The sequence below is a fragment of the Gadus macrocephalus genome, chromosome 6 (genome assembly GCF_031168955.1).
Source record: "Gadus macrocephalus chromosome 6, ASM3116895v1".
NCBI classification, from domain to species: domain Eukaryota; kingdom Metazoa; phylum Chordata; class Actinopteri; order Gadiformes; family Gadidae; genus Gadus; species Gadus macrocephalus.
Genome location: NC_082387.1, coordinates 26,116,814 through 26,140,580, shown reverse-complemented (window position 1 = coordinate 26,140,580; position 23,767 = coordinate 26,116,814). Strand labels below are relative to the sequence as shown.

General features: G+C 48.8%; 3 protein-coding genes and 1 long non-coding RNA gene across 7 annotated transcripts; all 4 read left to right on the top strand.

Annotated features, from left to right (window-relative positions):
• The first annotated feature begins 810 nt into the window (after positions 1-810).
• LOC132460187 (sodium-dependent neutral amino acid transporter B(0)AT3-like) lies at positions 811-9,315 on the top strand. Its single transcript, XM_060055250.1, has 12 exons — positions 811-1,102; positions 2,291-2,431; positions 2,896-3,033; positions 4,026-4,207; positions 4,439-4,549; positions 4,676-4,788; positions 4,887-5,015; positions 5,563-5,719; positions 5,997-6,201; positions 6,918-7,077; positions 7,580-7,742; positions 8,728-9,315. Exons 1-12 carry the CDS (start codon positions 928-930, stop codon positions 8,899-8,901), a joined length of 1,848 nt encoding a protein of 615 aa, XP_059911233.1. The 5' UTR covers positions 811-927; the 3' UTR covers positions 8,902-9,315.
• Positions 9,316-9,592: 277 nt separating this feature from the next.
• Positions 9,593-16,015, top strand: si:ch211-254p10.2 (solute carrier family 40 member 1). Its single transcript, XM_060055265.1, has 9 exons — positions 9,593-9,949; positions 10,282-10,387; positions 10,475-10,542; positions 10,653-10,812; positions 10,930-11,045; positions 11,231-11,357; positions 11,812-12,090; positions 13,030-13,719; positions 15,521-16,015. Exons 2-9 carry the CDS (start codon positions 10,285-10,287, stop codon positions 15,784-15,786), a joined length of 1,809 nt encoding a protein of 602 aa, XP_059911248.1. The 5' UTR covers positions 9,593-9,949; positions 10,282-10,284; the 3' UTR covers positions 15,787-16,015.
• A 9-nt stretch (positions 16,016-16,024) lies between these two features.
• LOC132460195 (uncharacterized) lies at positions 16,025-17,236 on the top strand. Its single transcript, XR_009526363.1, has 2 exons — positions 16,025-16,131; positions 16,507-17,236. It is a non-coding gene; the product is annotated as an uncharacterized LOC132460195 (long non-coding RNA).
• Positions 17,237-17,698: 462 nt separating this feature from the next.
• rpp25l (ribonuclease P/MRP 25 subunit-like) lies at positions 17,699-21,451 on the top strand. Of its 4 annotated transcripts, none has more exons than XM_060055262.1 (3): positions 17,699-17,911; positions 18,228-18,270; positions 18,383-21,451. In XM_060055262.1, the coding sequence occupies exon 3, from the start codon at positions 18,405-18,407 to the stop codon at positions 19,146-19,148; it is 744 nt and encodes a 247-aa protein (XP_059911245.1). In that variant the 5' UTR covers positions 17,699-17,911; positions 18,228-18,270; positions 18,383-18,404; the 3' UTR covers positions 19,149-21,451. The 4 variants fall into 4 exon arrangements, with proteins under 4 accessions (XP_059911245.1, XP_059911244.1, XP_059911243.1 ...); XM_060055261.1 differs by having other exon boundaries at positions 18,380-21,451; XM_060055260.1 differs by lacking the exon at positions 18,228-18,270 and having other exon boundaries at positions 17,709-17,911.
• The last annotated feature ends 2,316 nt before the right edge of the window (positions 21,452-23,767 follow it).

Genomic DNA, 23,767 nt, shown 5'->3' with positions numbered 1-23,767 from the left:
TCTCACTGAAACACTTAAATTGTCCTTGTTGTGTCCACGGAAGTTGCTCCAATGCAGGTAAATGACAATGACAGTCAATGATACACACAGATTCCCGTTTCAATCTGTGTGTGTGCCACATTTGACCACAGCGGGGGCTTAACTCGAAATCCGTGGTGGTCTGACGGAATCACTTCAATTGTCCGTGATGTGGCCACGGAATTTGCTCCAATGCAAGTAAATGACACTGTTATTCCGTGGCTCACACACGGATATCGGCGTGTTTCCGTGATGTGGCCACGGATTTCGAGTTAAGCGTCCGACCGTAGTCATTTCACGGATTCCTGTGAGACCATGTTGCATAATTACATCATAACAATTTGAAGATGATTCTAACTCAGCATATTTAAAGATTGTTAAACAAAGGAGGTAATAATAACACTATGATAGAACTGATACATTTTTGGTCTGAAACTCAATAGTCCTTTACTCAGATGTTGCATACAGTCGAGTTATCAACTGTGGGCGAAACAAAATCAAGAAAGGCCCTCGGAATGGAAACCGGACTGAACTAAAAACCAAGCGGAGGACAACATAGACACTGATCACCGTTTGAAGGGACAGCAGCACCAGGCATGACCGGTCACTCATCAATATTCAACAGCTAAAGAGGAGGCAGAGATCTTGTTATGAGGGCAGAATACGTTTGAATCTCTCCTGTACACTAATGTGTCCCTGTGCTTCCAGATGTTCAACTTTAAAGGTTATTAGTTCCACTGATATCATGTTCTAGATCAAATAAAGCGCCCAGACACACGGCCTCTTTGTTCTTCAAGGAGTGTTATGTTGTCGTTCTCGTTTCTAGCTCCGCCCCAAGGTGAACCTACCCGGCGTGGTTCCATCCTAAGCACAGCTCTGCGAGGGATGCTTTGACAGGCTGGAAGAGATATGATGGATGACCAGGACGTTTTGACGGAGAAGACTCCTGATGGGGAATCCAAGGACACCCCTGAAAGACCCAAATGGAACAACAAGGTCCAGTATCTGCTCACTTGCATCGGTTTTACTGTGGGGCTCGGGAGTGTTTGGAGGTTCCCATACCTGTGCCAGGTGTATGGTGGAGGTAAGAGTCAGTCACACTTTGTTGGGCTAGCAGAAATATTGTTTTGTGAGTTATTATTTATTGTGTATATGCATTGTTTGAAAACAAATCAAAGGACTGAATTTGGGATTTAGATTTTGGGTCTTTTCTGAAGGTAAATCAAAAATCCTGGTTTGGTGTTTCCAGCATGTTTGTATCAAATTAATTCCACCAAACTGCATGGTGCCTTGGTATGGTAAGCCATTTCATATGTAGTACAATAAAACAACTTCTCGACACAGATTAATGTTGCATAGAATAATCAAGAACATAAAATTAGCCGAGTGATCACATCAACATTATTTAGTTTCCACTCTGGTAAGTTTAATGTTGACCCAAAGCTCTCGCTGTGATAAAGCACGCCAGGTTGATAGTGCAATCTCCCCCCCAAACACCCCCGACTGCTATATTCAACCTTGGATTAAAAAGCTCTCTCAGCCTGCGTACCATGGACCTCATAGGGACCTCAGAGGGACCTCAGAGGGACCTCAGAGGGACCTCAGAGGGACCTCATAGGGACCTCAGAGGGATCTCAGAGGGACCTCAGATGGACCTCATAGGGACCTCATAGGGACCTCAGAGGGATCTCATAGGGACCTCATAGGGATCTCAGAGGGATCTCATTGGGATCTCATAGGGATCTCATAGGGACCTCATAGGGATCTCAGAGGGATCTCATTGGGATCTCAGAGGGATCCGGCCGCTACCTTCTCACACAAACCAGGAGCTCACAGCTGGGATCTGTCTCCAGGCGCCTTCCTGGTCCTCTACCTTACAAACCAGGAGGTCACAGCTGGGATCTGTCTCCTGGTTCTCTACCTTCTCGTACCAGGAGCTCACAGCTGGTTCTGTCTCCAGGAGCTCACAGCTGGTTCTGTCTCCAGGGGGTAACAGCTGGTTCTGTCTCCAGGGGGTAACAGCTGGTTCTGTCCCCAGGGGGTAACAGCTGGTTCTGTCCCCAGGGGGTAACAGCTGGTTCTGTCCCCAGGGGGTAACAGCTGGTTCTGTCCCCAGGGGGTAACAGCTGGTTCTGTCCCCAGGGGGTAACAGCTGGTTCTGTCCCCAGGGGGTAACAGCTGGTTCTGTCCCCAGGGGGTAACAGCTGGTTCTGTCTCCAGGGGGTAACAGCTGGTTCTGTCCCCAGGGGGTAACATCTGGTTCTGTCCCCAGGGGCCTTCCTGATCCCCTACCTGATCTCCTTGGTGGTGGAGGGTCTTCCTCTGCTCCACATGGAGCTGGCCATCGGTCAGAGACTCCGCATGGGCAGCATCGGCGTGTGGAGCTCCATGTCGCCGTACCTCGGGGGCGTAGGTGAGCTGCCTCAGCCGCCATCTTGTCTCCGCACCGCCTTTCTACGGAGCGCTTTGTTTTTTTCATAGCTCTTATTTTCTTAAGCACTATTACTTCAGCATCAAATACAAAAAAAATGTTTAGAAAGGTCACAGTAAAAACAAACAGTAATTGCTTTGAATGTAGGGATAGTTATTAAAGTTTTAAAGTTAAAGAGACATTTATAATGTTACAATAAATCATATATATTATATATTTATCTATATAGATGATAGAGGGGTGGAGTTAAACTCCTTACCTATCATAATGAACCCTTTGAAGGTTGGTTGGAGTTATGAATTATGTAAAGGAAAATATGCATGTAAATGTTATTCATTCTTCATATTAGATAACAAGAGTCTGTACACTCTCACACTCACACACACACACACACACACACACACACACGCACACGCACACGCACACGCACACACACACACACACAGGTGTGGCCTCCATGCTGGTGTCCTTGCTGGTGGGGCTGTTCTACAACACCATCATCGCCTGGGTCCTCTGGTACTTCTTCCACTGCTTCCAGAGTCCACTTCCCTGGAGCCATTGCCCCGTCAACGCCAACCACACCGGTAACGCCAAACCCTGACTCACAAACCCTGACCCACAACCTGACTCTCAAACCCTGACCCCCAACCTGACTCACAAACCCTGACCCCCAACCTGACTCACAAACCCTGACTCACAACCTGACTCACAAACCCTGACCCCCAACCTGACTCACAAACCCTGACCCCCAACCTGACTCACAAACCCTGACCCACAACCTGACTCTCAAACCCTGACCCCCAACCTGACTCACAAACCCTGACTCACAACCTGACTCACAAACCCTGACCCCCAACCTGACTCACAAACCCTGACCCCCAACCTGACTCACAAACCCTGACTCACAAACCCTGACCCCCAACCTGACTCACAAACCCTGACCCCCAACCTGACTCACAAACCCTGACCCCCAACCTGACTCACAAACCCTGACCCACAACCTGACTCACAAACCCTGACCCCCAACCTGACTCACAAACCCTGACTCACAAACCCTGACTCACAAACCCTGACCCCCAACCTGACTCACAAACCCTGACTCACAAATCCTGACTCACAAACCCTGACCTCCAACCTGACTCACAAACCCTGACTCACAAACCCTAATTCACAGACCCTGGCCAACAACCTGACTCACAAACCCTGACTCACAGACCCTGGCCAACAACCTGACTCACAAACCCTGACTCACAAACCCTCACCCACAACCTGACCCACAACCTGACTCACAAACCCGACCCACAACCTGACTCACAAACCCTGACCCCCAACCTGACTCACAAACCCTGACTCACAAACCCTAATTCACAGACCCTGGCCAACAACCTGACTCACAAACCCTGACTCACAGACCCTGGCCAACAACCTGACCCACAACCCGACCCACAACCTGACTCACAAACCCTGACCCACAACCTGACTCACAAACCCTGACCCACAACCTGACTCACAAACCCTGACTCACATCAACAGCTCATCAACAGCTCATCAACTTGTCTTCTGTTGTCTGGTCCAGGGTATGTGAGCGAGTGTGAGCTGGGCACCCCAGTGAACTACTTCTGGTACCGGAGAACGCTCAACATAACGCCCGACATCGATGCCAGCGGGTCCTTGCAGTGGTGGCTGGTGCTGTGTCTGGCCACGGCCTGGTGCCTTGTCTACATCTGCTTCATCCGGGGCATTGAAACCATTGGGAAGGTGATCACAGTGGACCCCTCTTATCTCCGCATATTGAAGCCAGATAATGTATCAAGTGTACAGCGTACATCGTGAATCATATCGGAAGCACAGAAAGTCATATTTCTCGGCACGGTCATAGTTACGGTTGAATGATGTTTTCATCTGTTAACGAAAGGCCGACTCATAGTACAACATCTTACACGGGATGAGGCTTTGATAAGGCTACTAATCATTGGCTTATTTTATCAGGCTATTTATGTGACTGCCACATTCCCGTACCTGGTGTTGACCATCTTCCTGGTGCGAGCGTTGACCCTCCCCGGGGCTCTGGACGGACTGGTCTACCTCTTCTCCCCCGACGTGAGCCGGCGCTTCCACTTCCTGCCCTGATTGTCAGTTCAAAGTTCAGAGTTCAGAGTTCAGAGTTCAGAGTTCAGGGTTCAGGGTTCAGGGTTCAGGGTTCAGACGTTGTGTGTTCTGTTGCAGTGGGAAACGATGAAGAATCCTAAAGTGTGGCTTGACGCCGCCACGCAGATCTTCTTCTCTCTGTCTCTGGCTTTCGGGGGCCTCATCGCCTTCTCTAGCTATAATCCTCAAAAGTATGCTACCTTTATGTTGTTTTTTCACACTATAAACGTGTTACATCTCACATTATACTGTATGTGCAGTCGAACCACTGAGCGTCCTCTCTCTGCAGAAACAATTGTGAAAGGGACGCCCTGATCATAGGGTGTGTCAACATCTTCACGTCGGTTTATGCTGCCATTCCGATCTTTGCCATCCTTGGCTTCAAAGCCAACGCCAACTACAATGACTGCCGTAATGAGTATGAGCCGTTACTTCTACCTGTGTCTAATTCCAGTCTGGGTGATCAAACCAACGTCACTGTAACAGTCATAGTCCAGGCTTATCTTAAACATCTGTTACCAATATACCAATGTACCAACATCACAAACCCTTTGTTCTGCCTATACTGCCTAAGAGCATTTCGGTAAACGTGCCTGCCACAAATGGGAGCAGCACTAAAGCACTTTAAGTGAAGAGATTTGTAAAGTCCTTTTCCACAAACTCTGTAGGGCTACCGACAAACCCACATTGCTTTCAAAAAGCAAAGTGCTATGCTTTTGTTTACCTCTGTAGCGGGAACTCTCATGCTAAATGCCCTTCGCCACTCATTTTGATTGATTTAGTGAAACCAGGAAAGATGGCTACGATGGTTTGATCAACCAAATCAGTATTGCCCTTTAAGATCAATCAAAGATATCATTTAATCATCTCATTCAAGTGTCTTCTTGAGTTTTGTGTTATGGCTTGTTGATCATTGTTGCCCTTATTATTAACTGTCTAGTGTTATTTCTCCAACCCTTTCTTAGGAACATATTAACATTAACAAATGCATTTAGCATCGGTGATGAAAACATAACTCTCCAAAACTACGGTGAATGGTTGGGTCACCTCAACGCTTCGGATCCCACTGAGGTGGCGAGCCTGAACCTGAAGACCTGCAATCTTCAAACTTACCTTGAACAGGTGCACCTTACAAATATCCCTCCTCCATCTGGATTTGGAGTCAGTAAATCCAAGCAACAGGGATTTAGATGCCTATCATTAATGAGGAGGTTGGGGTCGGCTTTGCACAAAGGGGGACACTCTGGAGTGATCAGGGTCAAAACCAAGGCCATCCAAGTTCAAACTCACACTTATTAATAATTGTAATTCCGATGCAGCTTGCATCAAAAGCAACCTGTCCTGCCTCTGTTCATCACAGGACATTCTGTGCCCACAGTAACGGTTGTTCTTCTCACAGAGTGCCTCTGGAACAGGGCTGGCCTTCATCGTGTTCACCGAGGCGGTGATAGAGATGCCGGGCTCCCAGCTCTGGGCCGCCCTCTTCTTCATCATGCTCTTCTGCCTGGGCCTCTCCTCCATGTTCGGCATGCTGGAGGGAATCCTCACCCCACTGCTAGACCTCCACCTAGTCCCAGCCTGGGTTCCTAAAGAGATGCTCACTGGTAATGAATTCATGAGTCAAGTATGGAAAACGGATTAGCCTCCACTCTGGGTCTTCTGGATCCTAGCAGATGGGGTTCCTCCATCTGTTCCCAGGAGGATCTGTAGATAATCTTATAATAATCCTATTAATAACGGTACAGAAACAACTTGCTTCACTTGTTTAGGGAGACGTCGTCTACGTGTACAACCACAAGTTTCCAACTCCTTGCTCCTTCTGTAGTGGACTTGTCATTCATAGAATAAAGTTTGCTAATAACCATTAGCAAAGCAACCATTATAACCATCGTGCTCAATTTTGAATGAGGCTCAATAGAGCATGTCTATCCTATTGTGTGTCATAGGCACCTGTGGTTATTTAGAAGAAGATTTTTGAAGTTTTCCCAAAATGTTCACTGTGCAAATGAATCTTTCCAGGCGGACATTAAGGGTCCAAGAGGCCAAAGGTTCAGCATGTAAAACAAAGCCTGTGTATCAAGTTTCAGAAAGGTTCTTCCGCCGTGATGGCGGGGGCGAAAGCATCAACAGATACTCTGGGAATACATAATATTAATACTACAAGACTTAAGACTACAATTCCATCAGTCTTCAAGGTCTATGCCTGGTCTTGCTTGACCTACATTGGATGTTGTCCATCCAACTAAATCATATCCAAATACCTGGTTAGGGTTAGCGATGTGGTTAAAACCATGAAGTACCTCTCCCCTGTTGCTTGTAGGTCTGATATGTTTGTTCAGCTTCACTGCGGCCCTGATCTTCACCTTGGGCTCGGGGAACTACTGGTTGGAGATCTTCAACACCTACGTCGGGTCGCTGCCCCTGCTCATCATAGCCTTCTTCGAGATGACGGCTGTGACATATGTCTATGGGATTAAAAGGTAAGATGACTATGAAGTCACTATGAATACAATGTTGGAAAAAAAATAGTACTGCATGGAGACAACATACTATGTATCTGAGTGTATATAATTATAAAATTAGTATCTACTTTATGTGTATTTTAATGTTGCTATGTGTATCAAAGTGTGCCTCTGAGTATACACAGTATGTGTGTCTGTTTGTATAAAGCACATGAATCTAAGTGTGTATCTGTGTGCATACAGTATGTGTGTCTTTATGTGTGTACAGTATGTGTGTCTCTCTGTGTATGCAGTATGTGTGTCTCTGTGTATACACAGTGTGTGTGTCTGTGTATACACAGTGTGTGTGTCTCTGTGTATATACAGTGTGTGTGTCTGTGTATACACAGTGTGTGTGTCTCTGTGTACACAGTGTGTGTGTCTCTGTGTGTACACAGTGTGTGTGTCTCTGTGTGCACACAGTGTGTGTGTCTCTGTGTGCACACAGTGCGTGGGTCTAAGCGTGTCTCCGTGCCAACAGGTTCAGTGATGATATTGAATGGATGACCGGACGCAGGCCCAACCTCTACTGGCAGGTCACCTGGAGGCTGCTCAGCCCCCTGATGCTGCTCATGGTGTTCCTGGCCTACATCGTGATCGAGGCTGAGACCACGCCCACCTACAACGCCTGGAACCCAGACTTTGTAAGAGAGCGTCTAGACGAGGTCCATGTTCCCAATCGAACCATAACATATGTTATTTGCATATACATTCAGGACATTTAGCAGATGCTTACATCGAAAGCAACTTACAACAAGTACATTTGTCATAAGAAGCGAAAAGATGTATCTCTGTGGGTACAGCAAGGATGTTCATAGAACCAAGTGCCAAGCACTAACAATCACTAGGTTAACCCATTCCCCGTAGACAGCAGTGATAGCTAGCTAATGCAGATGCGCCACAGTTAAAGCTATACTGTACGATGTGAGAGAGCTAGCATGATTTGAAATTAGCTTCTCTTCGGAGTTCCGTTTAACTCCTCCCCCACCCTTCAGGACTCCCTGCCCCCACCCCTCGACACAGAGCCGTGCACGAGCGCTAATGCTGCTTACGGCTTACTTCAACGGCAACCATTGCGTCACTTTTCAGGCCATTCAACGCCCTCAGCTGTCGCCATCGCTGAAAAGCTAATCCAATATTTATTCTCGTTTTTCCTCGAGCAGTCTCTAACTTCTTTTTTGTTGCTGCCTTTTCAGTTTCTGTGTTTCTTTTTCTTGCCTTTTTAAAAGGATGGCTCACTAGGTCTAGTCCACTGTCATGAACTACTATGACAACAACGCTTTCTTTGCCCTCCGTGAACGTGCTCAGGCCGGCTCAGGCTCGTACACAGAGGGGAGAGAACGCGCAGGCTTGTGATTGGTTCTTTAGATTGGGGCACAGTGTCTCCGATTGGTAAGCATTTTAACAGGTTTATAGCGGATACAGAATTCGTTTTTTTTTCGCTTCCTTTTCATTGCCCATAAGTTATTTATTGCCGTCAGGATGTAAAAACCAATTTCAACAACATATTAAAAGGTGCATATTACTGGATCCCGTACAATATGCCTTTAAGTAGCCTACTAAGAATCAACACAATGCACAGTACTCCGTGTCATGGGTCAGAGTTAGTAATAGGGTCTCCTTCTGCAGGTGGACTTCCCCCTGCACGACGTCCAGCCCTACCCTGGCTGGGTGTACGCTATCACCGTCCTCCTGTCAACCATTCCCATCATCTCCATACCCCTGGTCGCCTCCTATACATTACTGGGCTTCCTGAGGAAGCGATTTATGGGCCGACACAATATCAACCCATATGCTAATTGATATCCCCACTCCGCCATTTACATATTTTGATTCATACATTTTCTTCCTTCAATCTTGAGTGGTCGTTTTTTCAAATCAAACCCCTCTCAAACTGATTAGACATAGTGCCCGCTTATGTCAGAACAAGTCAAGTATACAAATTGTATGGTAAGCTTTGAATTATTGATCAGTTGATCATGTTTTACATCCATTTGTTTACCCTATGAGCTATGACATATTTACATTCAAACAATTGAATTGGATGATGCTGTATTGATCTTGTGTGTTTGCAAACTTAAGACAACTCAGCCCGCTACCCTTAAGCCTTTATATTTTCCTCTTAACTTGCCGTTTTGTTCTAAATCAATTTAAATAACCAAGATGTGAACTCGTATTGTAAAGAAATACAAATAAAAAAATGCGGATAAAACCTGAAACACAAACAGAGGTTGAGTTTTATTAATGCAAGCGTTCATTAAATATTCATCCTTTTTATTCATTACAACAAATCCTTGGCCGAGGATCTGGGGCCGGAGCGGTGAAAAGATACCTAAACGCACGTGTCAGGGTAAAGCTCCCTGTTCAAAGGTTCACGCGGTTTATTTTTGCACCGGAGCAACATATGTGTCAGTCAACACATGCATGAGTGTGTATGTGTGTTTGCATGTGAGGGTATACAGAAGATACTGTAAACTATGTATTGTGAGTGCGTTCAAGCATACAGGTCAACATGTGACCAGTGACCATGCCCTGCTGTGTGTGTGTGTGTTTCAGTCACATACGTCGTCCTTTATGTAGCGTGGGTGGCCAGCGATATTGTCCGGGTCGACGCCACGTGCTTTGGAATATGCTGGCTGCTTTTGTTACCCCGCGGCCCGTTCTGCCCTTCTGGCACTTTCATACAATGGTGCCCCGGTGGACACAGGGCTGCGGTCAGGCCTTTCACACCACTGCCGCTTGACCTCCTGCTCTCGGGAAAGCCAAGTATCCCAATGTACGATCGATGGAAAAAGAGCATCGCTAAAGGACAAGGATATCACTAAGGATCTGTCAAACCATCGCAGCAAAGGTGAGTGATTTCATGGCTGCCTGTGAGTGTATGAGGTGAACACAGATATGTGTCATGTGGATTAACTGATTTACCCTTAAGGGAAGGAATTCTCTTAAAAAAACGGCTTCATTGCATTAATATAGATGTGGAATGTGTCAGGCCTGTGTGACTGGACAGGTAAACTTACAAATGTTTTGGCTGGGAACTATACATCATACGGAAAGAAAACAACTCATCATGCAGCATGTTAAAAGTCCAAACGTGTCCCTGTAATTGTAAACGGTTCTGTAGCAGGAGGTGACTGTTGACCCGAGATGAAGTCAAGCGTTTGACCTTTGACCCTACCACAGGAAATGTCCCTGCGAGCCGACGCCTCGGAGTCGGGGGGAGTGGTGGTGGAGTACGAATCGGAGGATGTCAGGGAGCCAAGCATCAAAAGGTCTAGGAGTCAACCAGGTAAACACGACCTCCGACCTCTGAGAGAAGTGCTGTTCCATTCCACGGTATGGGATGATGACACCTTGATCTGATGTGTTGTTGAAGGCTCAGCGCTCGTCTATCTGAGGGGACCCAAGTTCCTGATCTATGTCAGTGGAGCTTTATCGATGTGGGTAAGACGTGTTTCCATATCCTCACACAGGGATGACAACGTTTCAGCGAACCACAGGTCGTCCACACACGCAGGCGCGAGTGTTCACGTGTCGTTTCTCTATCAAACCAGGGGGATCGCATGTGGCACTTTGCCATCTCCGTCTTCCTCATTGAGCTGTACGGCCGCAACCTGCTGCTCACGGCCGTGTTCGGCCTGGTGGTGGCCGGCTCGGTGCTCCTGGTGGGAGCTCTGATCGGAGACTGGGTCGACCGCAACCCCAGGAACAAGGGTGAGCCCCGGGCACTTCGCCTCCTTCAGAGGGACGGAGCACGTCGTGAGGACACTTGACCGTCTTATTTTGAAGTTTTAAATGTATAACCTCTTCTTGTTTTTCCCCCTGTTTTAGTCGCACATGCCTCCCTCTTTATTCAGAACGTTTCAGTGACCGTGTGTAGCATAGTGCTCATGCTGGTGTTCTCATACAAGCAGTGGATCGAACAGATTTGGGATGGTTGGCTTACTGTGAGTATGCTGGGCGGCTCCACTTCATTTGATGACGATCATAATTCCCCGTAGACTATGGTTCACTCTGCTGTGTCTGATCCGTCTCTGACGGTCGGAGTCCCTTCCCCGTCGGTGCCTCTGAGCCACAGTCTACCCTGTGCTGCCACGTGTAGTAACATGTTGCATCACAAAACTTACACAAGGTGGTTTGTTATACGGTGGTGATCGTCCTGGCAGATGTGGCTAACCTTGCGAGCACTGCCCTGACCATCGCCATTCAGAGGGACTGGATCGTGGTCATCACGGGATACAACCGCGGACACCTGGCTGGTGGGTCCATTCCTACTCTCCGTCACTGGTTAAACTGGGAGAGATGTTATAGGTTCATAACATGTTCACAACATGAACACCCCACTCATCCTCAACTTTTAGAACTAATTTAGAAAAAAAAGGCAAAAGAGAAAAACACGGCATTTCAAAAGTTACTTCAAGTCTGCCCACATGAATGAGTGTCTCAGGTATGACCGTTTCACTTTGTTCACGTCGATGACGTTTAACTCTGTCCACAGTAATGACCTTTTAACTCTGGATGACTGTTTAACTCTGCGCATGTGAATGACTGTTTACCTCTGTCCACATGAATGACTGTTTACCTCTGTCCACTGGGATGAGCGTTTAACTCTGTCCAAAGCAACAACCGTTTATCTCTGTCCACAGGACAGAATGTCTCAGGAAGGAGCGTTTACGTCTGTCCTCGTGAATGACCGTTTGCGTCCGTCCACAGGGATGAACGCCACAATGAGGCGGATCGACCAGGTGACCAACATCCTGGCTCCGTTGGCGGTGGGGCAGGTCATGACGCTGGCCTCCAACGTGGTGGGGTGCGGCTTCATCCTGGGCTGGAACGTGGTGTCCCTCATAGTGGAGTTCTTCTTCCTGTCCCGCGTGTACCGCATCGTGCCGGCCCTGTCGGTGAAGCCCCCGGGCGCAGACGTGGAGGAGGCCTGTCTTCAGGGTGGGGCGCGGAGGCGGACGCACGGTACACCCCGCAGTAGACCGACTCGTTAACGCCTCAAACTGCAGATTTATAACTCTGTTATATGAATCTTACCGTTTGAGATCGTGTTTGAATCAAAAACAGTATTTTTAAATGTTTTTGGAGACAACTACTGACATATAGTCGGTATTTTAATCATAGTTAAAGGAATTAAAAATGTTTAACTTCTATCCAAGATTTTACCGATGTGAATTTGATGCCTTATTGCCATTGATATGTTATCTATGGATTGAGTCGTTTTCCGCCTAGTTTTATAAGCAGTAAGCAAATGTGGAATTTTGTTTCAGCCATCAGCAGTAACTTCAATGCTTCCTCACCATATAGTAAACATTAGACGGCCATCGGAGGGGACTGAAAAGGTCGAGATATAGCGTTGGGTGCAGGGTGCTAGGAGCAAACCACTTTCAGAGCAACGCGTGCTCTGGGTCAGTGGTTCCTGACCTTTGACTTTAGCTGTACAACTGTTTGTCATCAAGACCTTTGGCGGACCCCCTCATACATATAGATGACGTAGCTACAAATGCACATGGTGTGGCTGGGCAGAGTGCCAGAGCCCCCGAGTATTACTGCAGGAGGCCATGGCCGGTGGGAGACAGTGGAGGAAGGCCAGCGCCACTGCTTATGCTACCAGTGTCTTCATCCAGTCCTCATGGAAAACGTGACATCGGAAACACGATGGAATGCACCAAGCAACACTATTCCTCAAATAATAACAAGCCATCACACCACTATTTGTTGAACAATGTTTAAAAAAAGAGCTTATTTATATTATTGTAGATTTGACTCGTGCACCAGGGGTAAAAAAACACTGGACTAGAGCCGATCCAAATCCGTTCCATCGGTCCTTGCACCTGTGGTCTAGCCTCTAGCAGCTGCTTCCTCCCAAAAGCTCCGACACCAAACCGAGCTCCGTCTCCTTCCCCCCTCCAGTGACGAGCAGCAGAGCCAGAGGGACCCAGGCGCTGCCCGAGGAGCCCAGCGAGCGCAGCCTCAGCCTGAAGGCCGTCGCCGGGCTGCCCCTCTGCTTCCAGAGGCTGCGGCAGCTGCTGAGCACCTGCCGGGACGGCTGGACGGCGTACTACCAGCAGGACGTGTTCCTGGCCGGCATGGGCCTGGCCTTCCTGTACACCACCGTGCTGGGCTTCGACTGCATCACCACGGGCTACGCCTACACCCAGGGCATCAGCGGCTCGCTGCTCAGCCTGCTGATGGGCGTGTCCGCCGTCACGGGCCTCATGGGCACCGTGATGTTCACCAAGCTGCGCAAGGCGTACGGCCTGGTCAACACGGGCGTCATCTCCAGCTGCCTGCACCTGGGCTGCCTGCTGCTGTGCGTGTGCTCGGTGTTCGCCCCCGGCAGCCCCATGGACCTGCGGCTGCTCATGGCGTACGCCGACAACAGCTCCGCGTCCTCGCCGGCCGCGCCCGGCGGCGGCGGGGGCCGGATGGCGAGCCAGAGGGAGAAGCACTCCTACCCCCTGGGGGGCGGCAGCAACCAGCCGCTGCTGCCCGACCGCTCCTCCATCCACTGGACCAACAACACGGTGCTGTTCGACAACGTGCCCTCGGGCACCGCGCCCGAGTCCTACGTCTCCATCATCCTGCTGTTCCTCGGGGTCATCACGGCACGCGTCGGTGGGTAGGGGCCTGCACCGCCTGCTCACGGCCCCCCAGAGGGGGCGGTTTAGAGCAGGGGTTCCCAGGGGCCGATGCTTTAGGGGTGGGGTTCAGGGGCCGATGCTTTAGGGGTGGGGCCTCAGCCAGGGGCCGATGCTTTAGGGGTGGGGTTCAGGGGCCGATGCTTTAGGGGTGGGGTTCAGGGGCCGATGCTTTAGGGGTGGGGTTCAGGGGCCGATGCTTTAGGGGTGGGGTTCAGGGGCCGATGCTTTAGGGGTGGGGTTCAGGGGCCGATGCTTTAGGGGTGGGGCCTCAGCCAGGGGCCGATGCTTTAGGGGTGGGGTTCAGGGGCCGATGCTTTAGGGGTGGGGTTCAGGGGCCGATGCTTTAGGGGTGGGGTTCAGGGGCCGATGCTTTAGGGGTGGGGTTCAGGGGCCGATGCTTTAGGGGTGGGGTTCAGGGGCCGATGCTTTAGGGGTGGGGTTCAGGGGCCGATGCTTTAGGGGTGGGGTTCAGGGGCCTGATGCTTTAGGGGTGGGGTTCAGGGGCCGATGCTTTAGGGGTGGGGTTCAGGGGCCGATGCTTTAGGGGTGGGGTTCAGGGGCCGATGCTTTAGGGGTGGGGTTCAGGGGCCGATGCTTTAGGGGTGGGGTTCAGGGGCCGATGCTTTAGGGGTGGGGTTCAGGGGCCGATGCTTTAGGGGTGGGGTTCAGGGGCCGATGCTTTAGGGGTGGGGTTCAGGGGCCGATGCTTTAGGGGTGGGGTTCAGGGGCCGATGCTTTAGGGGTGGGGTTCAGGGGCCGATGCTTTAGGGGTGGGGTTCAGTGGCCGATGCTTTAGGGGTGGGGCCTCAGCCAGTGGTTGGTGCTTTAGGGGTGGGGCCCCAGCCAGTGGTTGGTGCTTTGCTGTTTGGTGACCCAGTGTTTCCTCCAGTGGTACCCCCTGTCCGTTGTCTCTGGTCCACCCGTCTGTCCGTTACCTCTGGTCCACCCGTCTGTCCGTCGTCTCTGGTCCACCCGTCTGTCTGTTACCTCTGGTCCACCCGTCTGTCCGTCGTCCCTGGTCCACCCGTCTGTCCGTTGTCCCTGGTCCACCCGTCTGTCCGTCGTCTCTGGTCCACCCGTCTGTCCGTCGTCTCTGGTCCACCCGTCTGTCCGTCGTCTCTGGTCCACCCGTCTGTCCGTTACCTCTGGTCCACCCGTCTGTCCGTTGTCCCTGGTCCACCCGTCTGTCCGTCGTCCCTGGTCCACCCGTCTGTCCGTCGTCCCTGGTCCACCCGTCTGTCCGTTGTCCCTGGTCCACCCGTCTGTCCGTCGTCTCTGGTCCACCCGTCTGTCCGTCGTCTCTGGTCCACCCGTCTGTCCGTCGTCCCTGGTCCACCCGTCTGTCCGTTGTCCCTGGTCCACCCGTCTGTCCGTTGTCTCTGGTCCACCCGTCTGTCCGTTGTCTCTGGTCCACCCGTCTGTCCGTCGTCTCTGGTCCACCCGTCTGTCCGTCGTCTCTGGTCCACCCGTCTGTCCGTTACCTCTGGTCCACCCGTCTGTCCGTTACCTCTGGTCCACCCGTCTGTCCGTTGTCTCTGGTCCACCCGTCTGTCCGTTGTCTCTGGTCCACCCATCTGTCCGTTGTCTCTGGTCCACCCGTCTGTCCGTTGTCCCTGGTCCACCCGTCTGTCCGTTGTCCCTGGTCCACCCGTCTGTCCGTTACCTCTGGTCCACCCGTCTGTCCGTCGTCTCTGGTCCACCCGTCTGTCCGTTACCTCTGGTCCGACCATCTGTCCGTTGCCTCTGGTCCACCCGTCTGTCCGTTGTGTCCGCAGGCCTGTGGTCCTTCGACCTGACGGTGACGCAGCTCCTCCAGGAGAGCATCTGTGAGTCGGAGCGGGGAGTGGTCAACGGGGTGCAGAGCTCCATGAACTACCTGATGGACCTGCTGCACTTCATCATGGTCATCGCCGCGCCGCAGCCCCAGCACTTCGGCATCCTGGTCATCATCTCCGTGCTGTTCATCACCGCCGGCCACACCATGTACTTCCTGTACGCACGCAAGGCCAAGAGGAAGAGCCGACAGCGGCGAGACACGTAGAGGATCTGGAGACCGCGGCTAACCTTAACCCTGGGTTAATCCTAGCCCGTAAACCCTGGGTTAAACCTAGCCCATAAACCCTGGGTAAACCCCAACCCTGGTTAACCCTAATCCATACAGCCTAGGTTACCCCTAACCTGGGGTTAACCCTAACCCATAAACCCTGGGTTAACCCTAACCCATAAGCCCAGGGTTAACCCTAACCCATAAACCCTGGGTTAACCCTAACCCATAAACTTCTTCAGCAGCATCAACAGACCACTCACCCCCCCCCCCCCCCCCCATTCATTGGTCCCTTTCATTCTACAAGCCCGCCCGACACGTGGCCAGCCAACCAGTACTCAGGTGAAACCTTGGGGGGGGGGGGGGGGGGGGGGGCAGCATCTCACCGTCATGTATCAGGGTTTGTTTGTTGAACGTGGACACAACAGATGCAGCGTTGTGGAACCTTCAGTGGGAGACCGACGTGGACCAGGCCTCCAGCGCCAGGGCACAGGCACATGTCTGCGGCCCGCCAAATCACGATAACACCCCGCTAAGGCCTCAAGCTAGCCTGGAAGACTCAGACAGCATTTGGGATTGGGAGGATAGAGATGGATGTTTCTCAGTTCGCATAGGATGATGAAGGGACTATAATTGACATCTAAAAAACAACAATTATATCACAAACCAAACAAGTGGCATAAATGTTACTGATCCGTCCACTTGGAAATATTCCAGGAAGTCCTGCGAGGAATACAAGAAGGGAACTTGGCGTGAGATACTTGATGTGGAAACAGAAAGCAATCCAGCAGAAGAGGAAGACCGTAGAATACCTTTCCCCCTGGTGTGTTTCTCTGTGGATGAATCAAGCAGACATGCACCTCTCTTTCAATCTGATCATTGATTTATATTGATTTATATTGAATTAATGATATGCATCTGTTACAGGAGAGTCGTTCATATCAAACAAATCATTTATCTTGTCTTTTGACGCGCATCAATGGTGGGTGTACTTATTAAAGACTATTGTTACTATTTCTACTTCACATAGATAGAGTGATATTCATGCCGTTTTAAACACCCTTTTACTTCATGCATTTCTGTGATTATTGTATGCCAATATCTGCTCTGTACTATTGGCAATGGTGTTACATTACACTATATCTTAGGTTCTGTTTGTCAACTCTACCTGACCTGTGACCTTACCTCAGCTCAGAACTAGCAAACGTTTCAACAAGGACTTGGACATTTATCTCAGCTTCTTCTGTCTTCTGGAAACATGGATGCACAGTGGAATTCACGGATCATTAAAGTTCACAACGTTGTTCTGCAAGCAGCACCACATCACATTATATTTGTACACTTTTCCTGTGGAATCTCAGTATTGTGCTGTCTTCTTCTTTTTCCAAAAACCAACATTTATGATCACACAATAAACACTCACAAGACTCAAACTCTGTTTAAATCATTACTGTGCATGAGTTTCTGTGAACCAGCAGGAGGAGGCATTGGAGGAGACACTGAAGGAGACAGTGGAGGAGACACTGGAGGAGGCAGTGAGGAGACAGTAGAAACAGGGACAAAGCAGAACCCTTTTAGTGGAGCAGCCACCAACAGTGAGGGGCCATCCCCATCTGCTCCATCCCCATCTGCCCTGTGTGCAGACTGCAGAACCCTTGTGTCCATCAAGTGTCACGTATACGTAAACAGACCAAAGAACACTCATTACCTTTACATTATGTTTTTTGTTGATGTTTGAACCCAGAAATTGCAGGGATCATGCGAGTGCATCGATTGTAATCGACTTCAAGTGCGGCATTTTAGAAACAAGAGGTAGAGAAAATATTTGATTGAAGCAGAGCTAGAAGGACAGACAGCCTTGACTCTGGCGACCTCTGGTGTTTAAAAGCTCCAATGCTCCACCAATGCGCTGCAGTTTGCGGCAGCTGGGGTCAATATACGTTAACGCAAATCTAGGAAGGAAACAAACGTGGGCAGTCTGGTGATGTTGCAGTAGCTCTGATCAGACATCAAGGTTGGAAATAAGTTAATTTAAAGCCGGGTAAAGTAAAAAGTAACTCGCTGGATGTACGTTCAGGTTTATGTGGAGTTGATGATGGATTACCAACAGCTTGTTTAGCAGGTTAGTCTAATTCAGCAACTCAACCAAACACTGGAGAATGAATCAAACCACAGCATGTGTGTCATATCGTAAACCACATTTATATCGGTCACCTTTCTCCGCAATGTTCAAACATTATTGGAAAATGAAAATTCGTTTTATAAAAACCCTGCTTGCTTATGGTGAGCAGCGGGACTGAGGAGATGAATTGATCTGAAGGCCAGTCGCTCTCCTGGCTCCGAAAGACCCCAGACCGAAATGTTGTTGATAAAGGCTGCCGGTGTGTGTGTGTTTTGTGTGTTCGATTCTTAATGAGGTTAATATCCAATTGAACTAGCCCTGGTAACGCATGTTTCTATCCCCTCGGACCCCGTACAAATGTAAATATTAACATCCAATACCTACATTTCACGTTGGATAAAAGCCCCGAATGACTGAAGGTAACCTCCCGCCGTTCCCCTCCCTGTGTCCCCGTCCCTCGCTCCCCAGCAGCGCGTCCCGCTCCGTGGTCCAGATGGAGAACTACCGCAAGGCGAGCACGGAGGAGGACCCCGCCCGCTGCCCGTTCCTCCACCTGCCCGCCGGCACGCCGCAGGTACTCGTCAAGGACGGCAGCAAGATCCGCAACATCCTGGGCTTCGTGTTGAGCCGCGTGGAGGCGCCCCGGCCGCGCCCCCTCCGCAAGGGGGACCGCCCGCCGGAAGGCGGAACCACTGCAGGGGTCCCGGCGGCCCCGGAGGTCCCGGAGATCCCCGTGGACCCAAAGCCGCTCAGCAGGCAGATCGTCTTCACGGCGACGGGGAAGGGCATCTCCAAGGCCATCTCGTGCGCGGAGATGGTGAAGCGGCGGCTGCGGGGCGGCGGCGGCGTGCACCAGCGCACGGAGCTGCAGTACCGCGCCGTGCGAGAGCTGTGGGAGCCCCTGGAGCCCGGGGCCGGGCTGGACGGACTGACGGTCAGCCGCAACGTCCCGGCCCTCTGGATCCTGCTGTCCAGGGACCCGCTGGAGCCCCCGGGGCCCGCGGACCAGCCCCCGGGGACCTCGGACGGCCTGTGGGCGCAGGAGGGGGAGGAGGGGGAGGAAGAGGGGGAGGGAGGAAGAGGAGGAGGAGGAGGAGGAGGGAGGGCGGGGGCCAAGAGGAAGAGGGGAGGCTATGGGGAACGAGGCGGAGGGAGGGGGGGCAGGGGGAGAGGTGGACGCCCCCCAGGGAGACCCAGAGGACCTGGGAGAGGCCAGTGCCACGTTGTTTTCAAATAAACAGCAAGTGCCGATACCACAATGTGTTGTTGCCTCCACTGAAATGTCCCGCCTCCTCCAGCACAGCTGTTCCGTCAAACGGTCGGTACCATCATCCCGTAGCGCTGAGGTTACCGGCCCTGAGAGGTCGGTGGTTTACCAACCAAGCACGATGATGGACGAAGTACCATGACGGGCTGCTCATGTAGGAATGGCTATTGGCTCCTGGCTAATGGCTGCCGTCTATTGGCTCCTGGCTAATGGCTGCCGTCTATTGGCATCTATTGACATCATTATGCATTCGTCTTCATGAAAGCATCCATCTTTTTATTGTGATAATCGACCTGACTCAATAAAGACGTCTGTTAATTAAGGCTGACCACCTCCATATACACATGGATCTAAATATCGCATCGTGAGTTAGGATAGGAGCAGGCTTCACTCAATGTGTATTTAAGAGTGCTGGCCTGAATAGTCAGATCAAGTAAAGTAGGAGGGATGCGGGAATGCATGAATCCACTTTTATTTGCACAGACGTTTTGGCGTGTGCCTTCTTCAGTGTGCATCAATTAAACTGTTTAACCGGTCTTGAATAACCACACCCATTGACAAAACCCCATTGACAGCAACAATTAAATGTTATCCAGTCCATACATGATCATTGTCACTAATGTTTCAGACAGTCCATTGATGAGAATAAATTACATTTATGTATACATACGAATGAACGTACATTATATTTATAAGAAACAACTTGGGGACAAACCTGCCTTCATCCCATTCGGGATACAGGTGTTTAAATTAAATATATACCAAGGGTCTCCACGAATAGCAGAGGCCCATGTAGTCTTTCTTAAATGTGAAGTCTGCATTTTATTTTCGTTCGGTGTATATTGTGTACTTAATAACCAGCAATTGCTGGTAATAACCAGCAATAAATGATTTCATTTAGATTCAAATAATGTTTCTGGAATTGGTATCCATTATTATAAATTGTATTTTATTCTCTTCTTCTGCTTTACCGGGTCTCATGCGTCTTCACATAGAGTCGGTAAACTTTGTCGATGGAGAGTTCCTTTAAATATTGCCACCGTAAAGGATTATTGGATACTATCTCCTTTCCTTTCGCAAAGGTTGCTAAAGGAGGGTTAAAGGATGAATCAAGGCTCCTTTCCTAAATAGTTTTAGAAATCGAACCACCTTTCATCCAAGCACTCCAGGAAAGGAAATTTCCTATCCAAAAAATAATTCGTAGAGGCCCCAACAGGCCCCCAGGAGCAGTGCATACTTCTGCAATCCACCAGTGCTCAGTGGCAAAGCCTGGTATTGCAGCTGTTTTAGCGGGCTGTGGACGGGTCCCTCGATTCATGGAGGTCCGGAAGTAGATATCTCCGTTCACTCCAATACAAGTGGGGAACAGGAATGTGTCTCCGCAAAAAATGTCTGGATATCAATCAAAGGCTCATAATTATCTTTATACCATGTACTAATAAAATGTAAGTTTTCGCTTTTCAAAACGCCTCCTCAAGCGTTTTATTAGCCGCTGTTTGCAGGAGAAGAAGGGGTGGGCAGCTGAAAGGAGTCGTAGTCAAACAAATGTTGTTCCGGCCCGGCATCCGAGAGGGCTCAGTTTTGCACGGCTCCATTAACTTCTCGTGTAAGTGTCGAGTGGTAATTAATCCGCTGTCCTTTCTTTGATATGTCCATGGCTCAGACCTCTTGCTTATGATGCTACAATGCTAAGAATGCTAGAAAACCAGAGTATTTCTGCATCCGGCACGTCATGCACTAGGGCGTGGCTCGAGACCTCCATGATGCGGAAGCAAATCTCTCCTTGGTTGCACTGCGCCATTGAGCAGTTTTCATAGGAATGAATGGAAAAGTCCGCTGTCCTTTCTTTAAAGGGGACCTAATATGCTTTTTCGACTTTTATGACCTATAAACGTTGTTATAATGATTGATAGTCATGTTTAACCATACTAAAGTGTCAAATAATGACGTACATGCATTTCGACGTATTCCCTGCTGACAGTCTGGGGTGGCTGTGCAGAGCGCTAAACACTCGGGGCAACGTTTGCGATTCACTTGTTCACATTTCCGGGAAATCATCTACTTCGTAGAGGCACTCCTGCCGCGCCCCCATATGCCCTACAATTATGGAGTCAGTTTCCTGCCATAATTCAAACCTGAAAAAAAAAGTTTCAAAGGCTTGTAAGTCTGGGTTTGAAAACTCAACACCTTGTAAAAAAGGTTTTGCAACACTGAAAAAAGAGATTATAACCTGAAAAAAAATAATAATAAAATTCAAACATCTGTAAACATGATTTTGTGTTCTATTTTATCTTCTTCATCATTTTCAGCAACACATTTTCAAGGTTCAAACAATTTCACCAGCGCATTTGCAGAGTTTCAAATCTGGCACTGTTCTAACGGTGTATTTCATTGTTGCCCGGTTTCGAAACCTTGTAAATGGGATTCTGCAAACAGGTGTTCATACATTGAGAAATACGTTTTGAAAGGTTGAATATTTAGTTTTAAAAACTTGTAAAGGTGTACGTTTACGACATTGCAACGTATTTTTTCAGAACTGACTTTTCAGCACTGACTTTTCAGAGATTTGAGCGCAAGCTTTGAGTCACGTGAATATTGGCAGTGTTCTGATGCCACTCGTTTTGAAACTCCTGACAGTCGAATCTGAAAACGTTCCTGGGGGCGGGACCATTTAGCTCTAAACCTATTGGTTGCTCTCGGCTGACGTACATTCCAATCACATGTGCCGTTCACCGGGCTGTTCGTGATTGACAGTGCTCTGCCGATGACACGAATAACAACGGGTTGATTTCGCGGTTGATTTTGATTTCCATTTTCTGGAACCAGAGTCTCATCTCCATAGGACGCGACTAGCAAGGACGCGTCCTAGCAAGGCTGCAGCCTTCACTTTGGGAAACAGCCATGGTTCCAGAAAATGGAAATCAAAATCAACCGCGAAAGTCGCTTGTTATTTGTGTCATCGGCAGAGCACTGTCAATCACGCACAGCCCGGTGAACGGCACATGTGATTGGAATGTACGTCAGCCGAGAGCAACCAATAGGTTTAAAGCTAAATGGTCCGGCCCCCAGGAACGTTTTCAGATTCGACTGTCAGGAGTTTCAAAACGAGTGGCGTCAGAACACTGCCAATATTCACGTGACTCAAAGCTTGCGCCTGTGTGGTCAAATCTCTGAAAAGTCGGTGCTGAAAAGTCAGTTCTGAAAAAATACGTTGTAATGTCGTTAACGTACACCTTTACAAGTTTTTAAAACTAAATATTCAACCTTTCAAAACGTATTTCTCAATGTATGAACACCTGTTTGCAGAATCCCATTTACAAGGTTTCAAAACCGGGCAACAATGAAATACACTGTTAGAACAGTGCCAGATTTGAAACTCTGCAAATGCGCTGGTGAAATTGTTTGAACTTTGAAAATGTGTTGGTGAAAATGATGAAGAAGATAAAATAGAACACAAAATCATGTTTACAGATGTTTGAATTTTATTTGTATTTTTTTTCAGGTTATAATCGCTTTTTTCAGTGTTGCAAAACCTTTATTACAAGGTGTTGAGTTTCAAACCCAGACTTACAAGCCTTTGAAACTTTTTTTTTCCAGGTTTGAATTATGGCAGGAAACTGACTCCATATACAATGTCTCACTGCTATGGAAAGCCAAGAAGGCCACTAACTGGCCCTAGAATGGCGCGGTAAAAGTGCAAAACCGTACGGATTCCGTAAGGTAGCTGTTGCTTGTCGGCAACAGCTGTGGATTATACACAGCGTTATAACAAGGATTCAGGAGGTTATTTCTAAAGGTTTACAAAGGAAAGTGACGATAAAAGAAAGCCTTCATTTTCATCCAGAGTTACGAGTTGTCTGATATGAGGAAAGTGACGGTTTCTCCGTCAAGTGAACCGTCCGTCTTTGCTCTTTTTTTGCCAACCAGTTTACGTGCAGGATTCCAGAATCAAAACGATAACATTCAACGTGTTTATTAATATGGCAGCAACATTTTACACCAGTTTTAGAATATTCACTACAACAGATGTTGAACACCAACATGCTTATGTAAAATCAGCATAGTACCATATTCAGCTATGGACAGTTCTGCGTTGTGCGTCATAGCCTACGTCAGCCTACACAGACCATGTTCTAAATAAAATGAAATGATAATTTGATAAATATCATAAAAAGGGTGGATGTCAATAATGTAATGAAAAATCATGTTGTATGATAAAATTATACAAAAAAAAAAAGTATTGATTTGTTCAGAAAACGTTCTCACTTGCAGTTACAGCCAGGGGCCGCTGCAGCACCCTAAGCACCCCCACAAAAAACAAAGGGTAACACTGTCGTTTTTTATCGGTCATCATGAAAAAATAAATAAAGGGCACTGTAGATATTTATCAAATAAAACATAGGGGGCAATACTGTCGTTTTGATCAAATGAAACATGAGGGGTAACACTGTCGTTTTTATCAAGTGAAACATAAGGGTTAACACTGTCGTTTTTTATCGGTCGTCAAGAAAAAAACAAAAGGGGTAACACTGTCGATATTTATCAAATAAAACATAGGGGGCAACACTGTCGTTTTGATCAAATGAAAC

What these genes read in the sequence shown, in the direction of transcription:
- LOC132460187 (XM_060055250.1), top strand. Translation starts at nt 928, where the DNA reads ATGATGGATGACCAGGACGTTTTGACGGAGAAGACTCCTGATGGGGAA. An exon ending in TACAATGACTGCCGTAATGA is followed by an intron (nt 5,016 to 5,562) that starts GTATGAGCCGTT and finishes ACCCTTTCTTAG; the next exon opens with GAACATATTAACATTAACAA. An exon ending in ACGCCTGGAACCCAGACTTT is followed by an intron (nt 7,743 to 8,727) that starts GTAAGAGAGCGT and finishes CTCCTTCTGCAG; the next exon opens with GTGGACTTCCCCCTGCACGA.
- si:ch211-254p10.2 (XM_060055265.1), top strand. Translation starts at nt 10,285, where the DNA reads ATGTCCCTGCGAGCCGACGCCTCGGAGTCGGGGGGAGTGGTGGTGGAG. An exon ending in CCGCAACCCCAGGAACAAGG is followed by an intron (nt 10,813 to 10,929) that starts GTGAGCCCCGGG and finishes CCCCTGTTTTAG; the next exon opens with TCGCACATGCCTCCCTCTTT. An exon ending in TTTGGGATGGTTGGCTTACT is followed by an intron (nt 11,046 to 11,230) that starts GTGAGTATGCTG and finishes AACTTACACAAG; the next exon opens with GTGGTTTGTTATACGGTGGT.
- rpp25l (XM_060055262.1), top strand. Translation starts at nt 18,405, where the DNA reads ATGGAGAACTACCGCAAGGCGAGCACGGAGGAGGACCCCGCCCGCTGC.